This window comes from Euprymna scolopes, chromosome 24, assembly GCF_053919585.1.
Source record: "Euprymna scolopes isolate OS-2025 chromosome 24, ASM5391958v1, whole genome shotgun sequence".
NCBI lineage: Eukaryota > Metazoa > Mollusca > Cephalopoda > Sepiida > Sepiolidae > Euprymna > Euprymna scolopes.
In genome coordinates, this window is record NC_136505.1 from 107,631,250 (window position 1) to 107,646,017 (window position 14,768).

A 14,768-nucleotide genomic window follows, 5' to 3' on the forward strand; every position below is an offset into this window, starting at 1 on the left:
AGGAAAAGCGTACATACATACATACATACATACATTTTCGCTTTTATATAAATAGATATACATATTTCTTCATTTATACAGACATTATGGGCTACATATGTGCATACATGCATGCATATATCTGAGTGTGTACAAACAGATAGAGATAGTAATGCAAATACACTTTGGATAAATGGATCTACACAGCTGGTCAACATATTAGATTTCAACAGACCTAAAGCTTTAGAGAATTTATTACTCGATAATAAATTTGTATGAATTTGTAATTGAATACTTTGTCAAAACAGCATAGAACCCCCCCCCTTTTTATGGAGTGGGGCAGGCATAGATTATAATTTTTTTTTTTTTTTTTGCAGTTCCTTCTTCTTAGTATTATTAAATGCCCTATGTATTTATCTGAATAGTTTATTTCTATATGTATAGCAGTATGCAAATGTACTTATGGCAATTAAGCTACACAGAGGCGTCCAGGTTTCATCTTCACATGATGCGCTTAGACCGACAATTTCTTATGGGAATAAAACATGAAATATCAAAGTATCAAATACCACTAGAAATGTAAAAGCTGGTATATAATATATTCGTTAGCTTTCCGCTCCGAAACTTGAAGGTCATTGGACGACTGACATTAAAGATAAAAACTGTAAAAAAAAAAAAAAAGAGCAAATACAAGAAAATCAGATATAGGAAAGATGATATCCTGTGACCCACTAATTTGATAAAACTCATGATAATTCCTGATAAAAAGTTAAAAAAAAAAAAAAAATGTTCATTGACATTTTGGAAACTTGAAACAAAATCTCATTTTACAAAAAAAAACAAAAAAATGTTAAAAAAAAAACAAAACATTTTACAAATTTAAAAACGAGTCAGAATTATTCCAATTTAAAAAATATGTCATGAAAATGCGTTGCAGTAGGCCGGCTGCACAGAGCTAGTTTGTGGATCAAGAATTTGAGATTACTAACACACACACACACACACACACATATATGTGGTACTTGTGGGAAAGGACTCCACCAAAGTGCTCAATTATAAAGAAAAGTTTATCGCTATAGAGAACAAATATGGCAGCCATGAACAAATAATCGAAAATATTACTTCAGAGTTATGTCCCCTGTGTATAGCCTCTTACTGTCTACTTTATAACGTCTACTTTATGTCTCTTACTGTCTACTTTATAACGTCTACTTTATGTCTCTTACTGTCTACTTTATAACGTCTACTTTATGTCTCTTACTGTCTACTTTATAACGTCTACTTTATGTCTCTTACTGTCTACTTTATAACGTCTACTTTATGTCTCTTACTGTCTACTTTATAACGTCTACTTTATGTCTCTTACTGTCTACTTTATAATGTCTACTTTATGCCTCTTACTGTCTACTTTATAACGTCTACTTTATGTCTCTTACTGTCTGCTTTATAATGTCTACTTTATGCCTCTTACTGTCTACTTTATAACGTCTAAGAAAACTGCACTTTTACTCAATTTTCCGTAAAAATTACTTTTAATTATAAATATTCTGTTCAATTTTATGGTAGAGCATAATATTTATTTTAAGATGTGACAGAGGTCAGAAAGTAATATATATATATATATATATATATATATATATATATATATATATATATATATATATATAAGGATAATGGAAATAGTATTCTGATAAAATAAAGAAATAAAAAAAAAAGAACAAACCGAGTTATGTGTTCATCAACGTTTCATCTTTATTTCGAGACTTCCTCTGGATGAATGAGATTAAGAAAAGAAAAACACCAGTACAAATATTTGAAAATTTTTCAAGTGCAAAGTGTGATGCTGCTCCATATCAGAAACGGAAGAAGACGGAAATTCAAAAAACGAATGGGCTTGCATTGTTAAAGAGAGGGAGATTTTTAATAACGTCATATAGTCATTAATATGTTTTTAAAAGGTATGAACACAGTTAATATTCTTTCTGGAAAAATATATGTCTGTTAAAATTCGAATATAGGTTTGTAATAGAAATGAAATGAGTGTTTTTGTTATGTAATTTATTAATTGAGATTATATGTATTATTATAGTGGGTGTTTTTAGGGTATGAGAAGGGTAACCGGTGTCTACAATTATGTTGTTTTAATAAAAGTTTTCTTATTAATGGTGTTACATTTTAGAAACCTGCACGCTGTTTAATTGTGCTTGAATTTGCGAAAAGCCAGATTCAAGAAGTCTCTGGTGCGGTTTATTTGAAATAAATTTAACTATTTTTGCTTGTTTAAAGTCAAAGGTGTGATTATGCTGCAATGAATGAGAGAATAATGCACTTAGAGAATTGCTATTTTTTTTTTATATCTCTTTTATGTTCACTGAGCCTTTTTTCTAACTTACGCTGCGTTTCACCGACAATGGCAATTTTGGCAAGGAATAGTGTATATTTATATAAATTAAACATCTTGTTATTGAAAATTTGAATAAATTTTCAATAAAACATAAACCTGTAAGGAAGGTATAAACAAATTTAATTATCTTCAATCTAATTTAATTTTAATTATTATGTATAGCAGGCTCCTTCAGTCATGGACAGACTATGGATACCCACAAAGGGTTGCTTGTACATGTCATTTCTGTGCCAGGAGGTGCGCAATCTCTAACCACACCTCTTCTGAGACGACATTGTTAAATACCAGTGGCAAGTGAAGTACAGGATGACCGGAAACAAATGCTGAGATAAGCGGAGAGCACATACAGTGCCTAGAATTCCCAAATGGTCACCCATCTGATGCTAACCAGGCTCAATGTTGCTTAACTTTGGTTATCTGACGAGAATCGGTGTGTCAACGCGATTATGCCGTATGTATGTATATCTATAATATAAAGCTGTATGTGTGTGTGTCCGTGTGTGTGTCTGGTCACAAATAGGCTCCTATATGGTTGACTATTTTAAAAAAATGATTACATATAATGATACAAGATGAACCGAGACACAGGAATGGGTATGTTTGATCTGACAGAACTGTGGTTCATTAAAATTGTAGGGTCTGCGTACATGCCTGGTCCACAAAATATGGAAATAAAAAATTCCAAAAAAAAAAAAACGTTTACAAGTGTTTTTGATATAGATGTACATAAGAATACTTTGATAAGTATGTTTTAACTTAAATAGGGATGGTATAATAAAATTGTGTGGTCTGCGTTCGCGCCTGGCCCCCATAGAATGGAAATAGGCACAAACTTTAATAAAGACTTTTCATATCTATCTGCGTAAGTATACTTTGATAATTATGTTTCAGTTTGAAGAAATATGGTATAATAAAATTATGGGGTGTTCGTTCGCACCTGACCTCCATAGGATGGAAATATGTCACAAAGTTTAACAAGGTTTTTTAATATAGATCCACAGAATATTGTGATGAGTGTTTCAGTGTGAACAGATATGGTATAATAAATTATGGGGTTTATCTATTTTATTTTTACTTTCATCATATTTTGCTTTGGTTTTGATACCCCCAAATTCGAAGCTATTTCTTTATAACGCTTTCTTTTCATAACCTATCATACTTTCATAAATCAGAGTCCATTTTCTGTAGGTTGTTTTTGAACCCAGTCAACGACGGGTACTTTTGCTAGTGTGTGTATATATATATATATATATATATATATATATATATATATATATATACAAGCATATTTTACAATCTAACAAGGCCATGCCCCCCCCCCCCACCTCACTATTATTTAATCATTGTTGCGCTCCATGACAATGTAATCAAAGCTGTTTGGATTCCCTTCTATAATCAGCATAAGTTTTGGCCCTCACTCTCTAAAAGGTTGCCAATTCCTCATTGATAACTGGTAAGGTGACCCGACATTGCCCAGGATGGAATGATGATCAACAACTGTTTCACGCTCCCATATTTTTATTGTCATTGAAATCGGTGGAATTGCCCATTTTTTTTTTTTTAATCAAATCTAGTAAGAAACCCATCATGGTGTACTGAGTGGAAGCTTCACATGCCTCTCGCAGTGACTTAGACCACAATATATTATAGTTTACATTGCACTGTAGAGAACCTACTGTTGATTTTATAAAATTATTTTTTATACATAATGGCTTGAAATAAAATTTAAAATGCTAAAGTCAAGTATCATAGTTCAATTGTGCTCTAAACAGCAACATTTATTTTGAATGGGTTCCTGTCTTATCAAAGAACCTACTGTTGCTTTTATATGTCTTACTGCTTGTGCAGTTATAATGGCTTGAATGTAAGTTTAAAAAAAAAAAAAAAGTCAAGCATCATGGTGCAATTGTGCTTTAAACAAAAGCATTAATTTCGAACGCACCCTGGTCATATTAGAGGATCTATTGATTTTATATGTTGAACCTTTCGACTTGTGCGGTAATAATACTTCTAAAATGCGTTTTTGATGTTAGACTGTGTAAGGTGTTAATTTTGATCAAAATTACTTGTTCTTTCTTTCATCGGATTATTTCGATTATCAATACTTATCGAAGACATTCTTATACAAAACCTATCGAAGAACACTTCCAGGCACATAAAGTACTTTTGTGTGAAATTTCGTAAAAATCGACCCAGCTGTTTTCGAGTCTATAGGGAATGTGCTCACATGAACACAAAGTTTTATATAATAGTAGAAATAGAACGATTAAACAGAATCAGGAATCATAAAAATCGGAGCCTTTTATTTTTATCAGAAAAATTTGTGTTTTTTCTAATGACTAAACGATCCTTTTGATATCTGTGAACTCGGAGTATGGGAAATTCCCATATGCACAAAACAAAATCACTGAAAAAACAAAAATACCCTAACTAAGAGTAAGGATGATGAGTAAACGTTGGATAAAATGATGGTTAAAATTATTACGAACTTGCCATGATTCGAACCTGGAATCTTCTGATCCATAGTCAGACACTTTATACATTGCGCCACAAGTCCTGTCTGTATGCAGAAAGATGTTACCGTGACTGTATACAGACAGTGCTAAATTCCGTTGACATGGGAAGGTAATAGTTTTGACAAAAACGAAATGGCCCCAAAACTCTTATTTCAGGCTTTTTGTGTGACTCGGCATTGCTCATTACGAACCATATATAGATAAGGACGATTTAGGGACTCACACCTTTCAGGGAAAAGAAGAATTTTTCAATTCTGTGCATCTGTTCAAAAGTTTTATTGGTATATACAAACACACACACACATAAATAAATAAGTAAATAAACATTTAGAATTTTATTAATAGTATAGATAAACACAAATACCATAGATATTAAACATATCGTTAAATTCCTTAAAAAAACAAAAAACAAAATGAAGTAACAAAAAAATAGGAAAGAAACTGAAACATGTGCATGCAAGTATTATGTTTTTTTTATGAACAGTTCACCTTTTTGTAACAAAATAAAACACTGAAGCTGAGATTGAAACCAAAACCTAAAGACAGTGAGTCAAGTACGATAACCATTAGGCCAGCAAGACACGGTCTTTAAAAAGTGTTTTAAAACTTATTTATTTTTAAGATAAGTTATCTATCATGTGAACTTTTCACACATGCGCATTCATTCAGCGTTCAAAGTCGCCCCCCTCCCCCGCTAATCTATTATATAAAAGGCAAAATGTGTGTGTGTGCACGCGCTTTTCCGCGATGTCTGCAAAAGGCTTCTTTTGGAAAAGCGCTCGCTCGCTTCGCAACTTCTTAAAACTGTTTATATCATCCAGAAATTGTAATATCTCAGAGTTACCCGCGGACCTCGCCTGTCTATTTAATTTTATTCACTTTCAAACCTTAATTATTCCACATTTCCCGCATCGGCACGCGTTACATTCGCTTTTCGGTATAAACAAAAGCGAAACTCTACTCTAATCACAGGCCCAGTCAGTGTCGACTTCGTCATATCAGACGGGCGAGCGGGTTTTTCAATTGACCTCATTAAAAACTGTCTCGCACGTCAATCAAATTTTTTTTTCACACTAATTTCCAACTGCGCGTCGGAAAAGCTTCCTTTTTTTTTTCAAACCCACCTCTTTTTTTTCACACACACCCAAAAACACCCGGGCAACACCGGGTACCCCTTGCTAATTGCATATATAAAAATAATGATTTTATTAGATGACGAAATACTTTAACGTTTACAATTAGGTATTTATTGTTGATAAAATTAATTGCATTCTTTCTTTTTTCTTTCAAAGGAAGCATTGGAGGTTACTTGCTCTATTTCTACGGGTATGATCCGTGGAAAGGTAAATATTTGTATGTTGAGGATTTTTATGTGACACCCGAATGCAGGAAAATGGGAATGGGAAGTGCTCTTTGGAAAACTGTCATTAAGGTGAGAATTCTTTGAAGGTTTTTGAAAATTTCTTTCTATTTTGATGCGAAAAATCTATTACCATGTGTGAATGTTTTTTTTTTAAATTTTATTTTCACAAGGGAGTCACCACTTATCAAGGCCAAGAAGCCACTCGAGGATAAGGGTTAAAGAGTGTACAGTAGAAATTGGACAATATAGTAACCGTTAGTGATGGAGATTCGGTAAATTTGTTAACTTATGTGGAACGGCTCATCAAAAATTTGTTTACACTAGACTTGAAGACAACCATATTGTAGTCAGCTGGAAAGCAGGAAAAAAGGCGTGCAGTTCTAAGAAAGAAGCTTCGTTTTAGGTTTAGGCACAGATAAAGAGTGGAGGAAATTATTAATAGTGTTTTCTGCTAGACGGGTGTTTCTTGTGAAAGTTTGGCGAGGGGGGACCATAGATTGGAGCTCAGCTGAGCAGTTGCCATGAAAATAACGATAAAGCAGAGACAAACTCGTAACATCTCTTCTGTGAGAAAGAGGTTGCAGGGAAGAGAAAAGGACATCCCCTACGAGGTTACAAAGTCTATTTTGAACTCTATCAAGGCAGGACAAGTTCTTTCTAGCAGCTCCTGCCCAGATGTGGCAACAGTATTCCACCCTTGGATGCACGTGGCTCTTATATAGATCGAGAATTGCATCAGCAGTGAGATATCTACTGGATCGATAGAAGGATCCCACCATTTTTCCAGCAGCCTTGGCAACGGATTTAATGTATGTGTTCCATTTAAGATCAGGAGTAAAGGTCAAGCCCAGAAGCTTGTCAAAACATGAGGTTTCCCCAAGACGAGAGCCATTCATTTCAATTGATGCCAAATGGGGATCAGAATGTTGATTATGTAAAGATAAAAGCTTGGATTTAGATGCATTAAAAGTAACAAGCCACCTCTTTCCCCATTGTACCACTTGCTCAAGATCAATCAAAGAGAACTTCGTCGTTTATAGTCTTAGATGGGTAGTAGTCTCATCAGCAAAAATGTCTATGAATGATGTAAGGATGTGATTTAGAAGATCATTAATGTAGATCAGGAAGGGAGTTGGGCCCAGGATGGACCCCTGAGGGACTCCAGCATTAATACTGCGAGCGTCTGATTTTTTCCCCTCAACCACTACTCTTATGAACCTATCAGAGAGAAATGATTTAATAATTGAGAAGAAATTTCCAGCTATACCATAGCTGGAGATCTTGTGAAGTAAACCTTTATGCCATACTCTATCAAAGGCCTTTGATATGTTCAGAGCAATTGCCTTAGAAAGGTTGCCTTCATCAAGAGATTCGCTGCGTGGGCCAAAATAAAGAAACTAAATTGACCACGAAACAGTGGATGAATAATTATAAAACAGGGCTAACAGGCCATTGATTTCCAAAGTTTGACTTGATGAAGAATTTGCTTTCAACTCTATCATTATTCATTATTATTATTTAGTATTAGCAGTTCAATCTCGCTTTACTCGGAGCCTATGTAGTGTTCATAACTTTATGTGCATATGTATATATCTATAATATAAAGCTGAACGTCTGTGTGTGTGTCTGGTCACAAATAGGCTCCTATATGGTTGACTATTATAGAAAACTGATCATATATAATGACAGATGTACCGAGACACAGGAATGGGTATGTTTGATCTGGCATAATGATGATTCGTTAAAATTGTTGGGTCTGCATATGTGCCTGGTCCACAAAGTATGGAAATAAAAAATTAAAAAAAACGTTTACAAGTGTTTTTGATATAGATGTACATAATAATACTTTGATAAGTATGTTTTAACTTAAATAGGGATGGTGTAATAAAATTGTGGGGGTCTGCGTTCGTGCCTGGCCTCCATAGAATGGAAATAGACACAAATTTTAATAAAGACTTTTCATATCTATCTGCGTAAGTATACTTTGATAATTTTGTTTCAGTTTGAAGAAATATGGTATAATAAAATTATGGGGTGTTCGTTCGCGCCTGACCTCCATAGAATGGAAATATGTCACAAAGTTTAACAAGGTTTTTTTTATATAGATCGACAGAATATTGTGATAAGTGTTTCAGTGTGAACAGGTATGGTATAATAAATTATGGGGTGTATCTATTTTATTTTTACTTTCATCATATTTTGCTTTGGTTTTGATATCCCCAAATTCGAAGCTATCTCTTTACAACCCTTCCTTTTCATAATCTATCATCTATACATATATAAAAGCGAAAATGTACGTACGCTTTTCCTCAATGTCCACAAAAGGCTTCTTTCAGAGAAGTGCTTGCTCGGTTCACAACTTCTTAAAACTGTTTATATCATCCAGAAATTGTAATATCTCAGAGTTACCCGCGGACCTCGCTTGTCTATTTAATTTTATTGACTTTCAAACGTTAATTATTCCACATTTCCCGCATGGGCACGCGTTACATTCGGTTTTCGGTATAAAAAAAAAGCGAAACTCGACTCTGATCACAGGCCGAAAGCCAGTTGTCTCAAGAGAGCTAAGTAACGTTTGTTCAATGTCGACTTCGTCATATCAGACTGTAGGTTTCATTTCGCTCCTCCTAATAAACAGGGAGCGGGTTTTTAAAAACAAACAAACCGATTTATTCAAAACTGTCCCGCACAAAATCGTAACTGCTGAATACCAATCGCCGTCACGTCAATCAAAAACGCGCACCTGTTTTTTTTTTTTTTTTTTAAACACTTTTTCCAATTATTTTCCAACTGCGCGTCGTGAAGTCTTCGTTTTTTTTTTTCACATTTTTGGGGTTTTTTCACATACCCCGAAAAACACCCGGGCAATGCCGGGTACCCCTCGCTAGTACTTTCATAAATCAGTCCCTTTTCTGTAGGCTGTTTTTGAACCCAGTCAATCACGGGTACTTTTGCTAGTATATATATATATATATATAAAGAGAGAGAGAGAATAAATGACAAAAAGTTATATTCCAATATTCATCATGTTGCCCATCTTATAATTTATTCCTTTAATTCAGTTGACTTATACAATTCTTGACAGTATCTGTTTTGTAGTGCAATTTGGATCAATTGATTAGTTATGATTACCAACCAAAATGATCAATCGTTTTTTTTTTTTGTTTTTTTTAGTTTAGTTTAGTTTCGTATATACAAACATGTATAATAGTTTATAATTTGTTGATATTATTTTCATAAGTATGTATAAAAAAAATTAGAATTAATAAATTTACTAATTATTAAATAGAACATTTTTGGTAGAAGATTCATAAGTTAATTAAAATTGTTGGTACGGATAGTTGGGTTTAATGACATTGTTTGATAAAAATTCAATATGGCGTAATGGAAAAATATTTGCAGCTTCTCTTTCAATTTTCAGATTTTAATCATATTTCAATTCCTTCATTACTATTTTATCTGATGAGTTGATTGATATAATAATTAAGTGATTGATTTTGCGCTACAAAACAGATACTGTCAAAAATTGTATAAGTCAACTGAATTAAAGGAATAAATTATAAGATGGTCAACATCATGAATTTTGGAAGATAACATTTTGTCATTTATTCTCTATATTGCTCTGTAATTACATTGAGCTTCTTAAATAAGGATTGATATATAATAAGAAAATATATTTCTACAGAAATATATATATATATAATTAAAAAGTTTGACTCCTGTCCAGGTAACCTACATCTAAAATTTCAAGTGTTTAGACCCAAAACTGGCAAAGGAATTTGGTAGAGTCTGCAAAGGTCAACTTTTTCAATTTTGACCTCTTGGCAGACAAATTTTCGCCCAAAAATTAATTAAAAAGCTTGCTGTGTGTTTGAATAGCATTTATGTAAAATTTCAAATGTTGAGACCTAAAATTTGCTGAATAGTTTGCTAGAGACAGCAAAGGTCAAATCTTTTCAACTTTGACTCCTTCTAGCCAAAAACCAATTAAAAAGCTTTATGTAAAATTTCAAATGTTTAGACCAAATATTGGCTTAGTAATTTGGAAGAGACTGCAGAGGTCAAATTAAAAAAAAAAATTGACCCTAATTTTGACCCCTGAACATTTATTGTTTTGGGCTCAAATCAAATTAAAAAGTTTGAGCCATGTCCAAGTAACCTACATCTAAAATTTCAAGTGTTTAGACCCAAAAATTGGCAGAGGAGTTTGGTAGAGTTTTCAAAGGTCAAATCGTTGAACTTTGACCTCTTGAAAGGCAAATTTCTGGCTGAAAACTGATTAAAAAGATTTTCCCAAATCTCAATAACCCTTATGTCAAATTTCGAGTCTGTAGACTTAAAATTGACAGATCTTTCAACTAATATTCATGTCCGTGCAGACTTCAATGCTCACAATGTGGAATGGTTAACTCACTCAAACAAGACCGATGATGAGGGGAGGTTCTGTCATGATTTCTCCACTGCTTATGACCTCACTCAGATTGTTCACGAACCCACCCGTGTGCCCGATACTGACAGCCAGTATGCAAGTCTCCTAAACCTCTTTCTCACAACTTGCCCTGAACTGTGTTCAGCTTCTGTTCTGTCTCCACTTGGATCTTCCGACCACTCAGTTGTATCAGTTAAGATAAAAATGAAATGTAATAAGTCCCCAGATGTACCTCTCCACTGTACAGTATATCGATACTTTATGGCTGACTGGGATAGCTTCCGTACATTTATATCAAATCTACCTCTGCATTCCATGTTTAAAAAGGATGTGTCCTCTATAGTATCAGACCTGACGGAATGGTTAATTGTAGGTATAGACCGTTTCATACCCTCGAAAAAATTCCAGCTAAAAACTAACAGCCAACCGTGGTTCTTTCCAGAATGTGCTGCTGCCATTGCGCATAGAAATCACTTTTTCCATTGCTTCCAACGGAATAGATGTACTGAGACTAAAGCCACTTTCAGAACTGCCAGCAACCACTGTAAAAAAGTAATAAAGAACGCAAGAGAGTTGTATGCTCAGTCCGTCAAGTCCAAAGTAGCTGAGCAGCGGCTTGGTTCCCACCAGTTTTGGCAAATTGCAAACAGAATACTGAACAGAAGCGTGTGCTCTATCCCAACTCTCATAAATGGACCTGAGGTAATCTCGTCAGCATCAGACAAAGCCAAACTCTTTGCCAAGAACTTTGCAGCTAATTCTAACCTTTGTGACCAAGACTGCCAACCTCCAATATTTCCTCCTGTATCAGAAAACATGCTATGTGATATACAAATACCTGTACGTGATGTTGCCAAGCTAATCAAAAACCTTGATTCGAGTAAAGCAACCGGCCCTGATGGTATTCCAATTACAGTACTCAAAAGACTTCAACCTGAACTAGCGCCCATCCTTACAAAACTGTTTAAACGTTGTCTTAAGGAGAATTGCTTCCCGTCACCATGGAAAATCTCATCAGTATGCCCCATATTTAAGAATTCAGGTGATCGCTCATCTCCCTCACAGTACAGGCCAATAAGTCTCCTATGCGTCATGAGTAAGTTGCTGGAATCTGTGTTAAATAGAGAAGTAACTAACCATCTTAGCAAAAATAACCTTCTTAGTGACACACAATATGGTTTCTGTTCTGCTAGATCTACAGCAGATGTGCTTACAGTTATATCTCATAGGATTAGCGAATCTCTCGACGGAGGCTACCTTTCTAGGGCAATTGCTCTTGACATATCAAAGGCCTTTGATAGAGTATGGCATAAAGGTTTACTTCACAAGATCTCTAGCTATGGTATAGCTGGAAATGTCTTCTCAATTATTAAATCATTTCTTTCTGATAGGTTCATAAGAGTAGTGGCAGAAATTAGAAGCTCACAGTATTTATGCTGGAGTCCCTCAGGGGTCCATCCTGGGCCCAACTCTCTTCCTGATCTATATTAATGATCTTCCAAATAACATCCTTACACCATTCGTAGACATCTATGCTGATGACACTACTATCTATGGTAGCACATTTAAAACCGTAAACGACCAAGTTTCTCTCTCCTCTGATCTTGATCAAGTGGTACAATGGAGAAAGAGGTGGCTTGTTACTTTTAATGCATCTAAAACCAAGCTTTTATCTTTACATCATCAACGCTCTGATCCCCATTTGGCATCAATTGAAATGAATGGCTCTCGTCTTGGGGAGACCTCATGTTTTGACAAGCTTCTGGGCTTGACCTTTACTCCTGATCTTAAATGGAACACATACATTAAATCCGTTGCCAAGGCCGCTGGAAAGATGGTGGGATCCTTCTATCGATCCAGTAGATATCTCACTGCTGATGCAATTCTCTATCTATATAAGAGCCAGGTACGTCCAAGGGTGGAGTACTGTTGCCACATCTGGGCAGGAACTGCTAGAAAGAACTTATCCTGCCTTGATAGAGTTCAAAATAGATGGGGATTCTTCCATTGCACCAACTCTAGCCACAGCAATGCGTGCCAAGGTACAGCTAGTTCTCTATAGTGCTCTTTAATTACATTCAGCTTCTTAAATAAGGATTGATATATATCATAAGAAAATATATTTCTACAGAAATAAAATGGGAGGGTCCTAAGATTTTTCTGTATATTATTTTTAAAGCATTGTGTAGTTTTTATATCATTAAAAAATGTTTTAAAACTTTATTAAGTAAACCCCAATCTCTTTTAAAAAAGAAACTTTTCTTGGATGAATGTGCAGGTTTAGAAGACATAATAATGACAACAGTAAAAAAAAAAAAGAAAAAGAAAACGCATACGAAGTGAAGTGTTTAATGCTATTTTGTTGATTAGTTTTGATTTTTCCAAAACTTATTCTTTTAATCTTTTTTCCGAACAAAAAGAAAAACCATTTTACTATTTTCATAAACTTTCATTTCTTAAAATTCTTCCTGAATATTTTGTCCTCTTTTTTCCATAAGAACTGTGCAGACTGGATTAAAGACCTTGACAGACTGCATCTGGCTTACAGGCTGTACTTTGGAAGCCCCTAATATAGATTGATGTCAAACAATATGTGATAAAAAATTGTGTATATTATGGACTTTCGTATGTGCCTCCCCTGGCAAGGGATTCAGGCGCCAACATGTTACACTATGTGACTCACCAATGTGGGAGATTACCTTCACGAGGTCATCCATGACATTATAAATTTTCATAAATCCGTCAGTGCCTCATTTTTCTGTCTTTATTTCTTTTTTTCAGACTGCTGCCCAAGAGCAATGCGAATGGATGGAATGGTGTGTTCTTGACTGGAATCAACTGGCTATTAAGTTTTACAAGCGGCATGGCGCTGTTGACGTCACCAAGGACGCTGGTCAGATCTTCCGTCTCACTTCGAAACAGGTGGAAAAAATTTTGGCCAAGATGGAGTAATTTATATCATTATTAATATATATTATTAAATGTAGAAATCATTTCGAGTGAAGATTCGAGTTTAATTTTTTGGACGAAAACAACATCAGGTCAAATTTGGAGGCCATTTTGTTTTGGGTTATCTTATTCACATAATTTTGATACATTTCAACAGTGTTTTTTTTTTTCAATTTTATATGCGTAATACTAAATGAATATGATTTCTCATGTAATTATATATAACAAAAAAAAAACAGTGACTATACAAAATTGTTAATGACTATACAAAATTGTTATCGCAACCTTCAAACATTACCATACCATAACTTGTTCATTGTTGGCTAATCGAAAAAATCAACAACTTTTTATCCCTATCAACTACATGAGTAGCCTCCCAAATTATTTCTTTCAAAATATGTTTTTTGTCTTAGTCAATGAGAGTTATATCCCTTAGATAATCTGCCTCTAAAACAGCAGCTCCCATTACCATCTCAGTTTCATTGGCTATTATTCTTTTTATGACTTCAGATTAATCTTTGAGAATGAAGACAAAGTTTGTTAATCTATTAAAAAAAAAAAAGTAAACTTTTTAAATTTCATTTTATTAAATTACGTTTTATCGTTTCAAAAGTCTATTCAAACAATTCATAACTAATAAATTAATTTTTTGTTCTAAGAAAAATTCTATATTCTTAGTTTCATACAGAATTTAATAGTCATATCTTTGGCTGCAAAACGACACATTGATTTGGAAATCTTAATGTCATTAGCAACCATTTTTTTGTTTTATTTTATTAATATTTTTGTTTAAATTTAAAACAGAATTCGATATTAAATTTTGTTGAAACCATTTATTTGATTTTATTAGTATTTTTTTAAAATTTAAAACAGAATTCGATATTAAATTTTGTTGAAACCATTTATTTGATTTTATTAGTATTTTTTTTACATTTAAAACAGAATTCGATATCAAATTTTGTTGAAACCATTTTATATATTATTTTATTATTTTTTAAAAATATAAAACAGAATTCGAAATTAAATTTTGTATAAACCATTTTTTATATTTTATTATTTTTTTAAAATATAAAACAGAATTCGAAATTAAATTTTGTAGAAACCATTTTTATGTCCAGATTAAAACTT

At 33.7% G+C, this 14,768-nt stretch overlaps 1 protein-coding gene across 1 annotated transcript in view; it reads left to right on the forward strand.

Moving 5' to 3' along the window:
* The window catches only part of LOC145246897 (diamine acetyltransferase 1-like), a 40,905-nt gene extending 26,431 nt beyond the window's left edge, over positions 1-14,474 (forward strand). The window contains exons 4-5 of the mRNA XM_080108769.1: positions 6,192-6,331; positions 13,473-14,474. Coding sequence (XP_079964895.1) covers positions 6,192-6,331; positions 13,473-13,643 — 311 coding nt within the window. The 3' untranslated portion in view covers positions 13,644-14,474. The remainder of the gene's footprint in view (positions 1-6,191; positions 6,332-13,472) is intronic.
* The last annotated feature ends 294 nt before the right edge of the window (positions 14,475-14,768 follow it).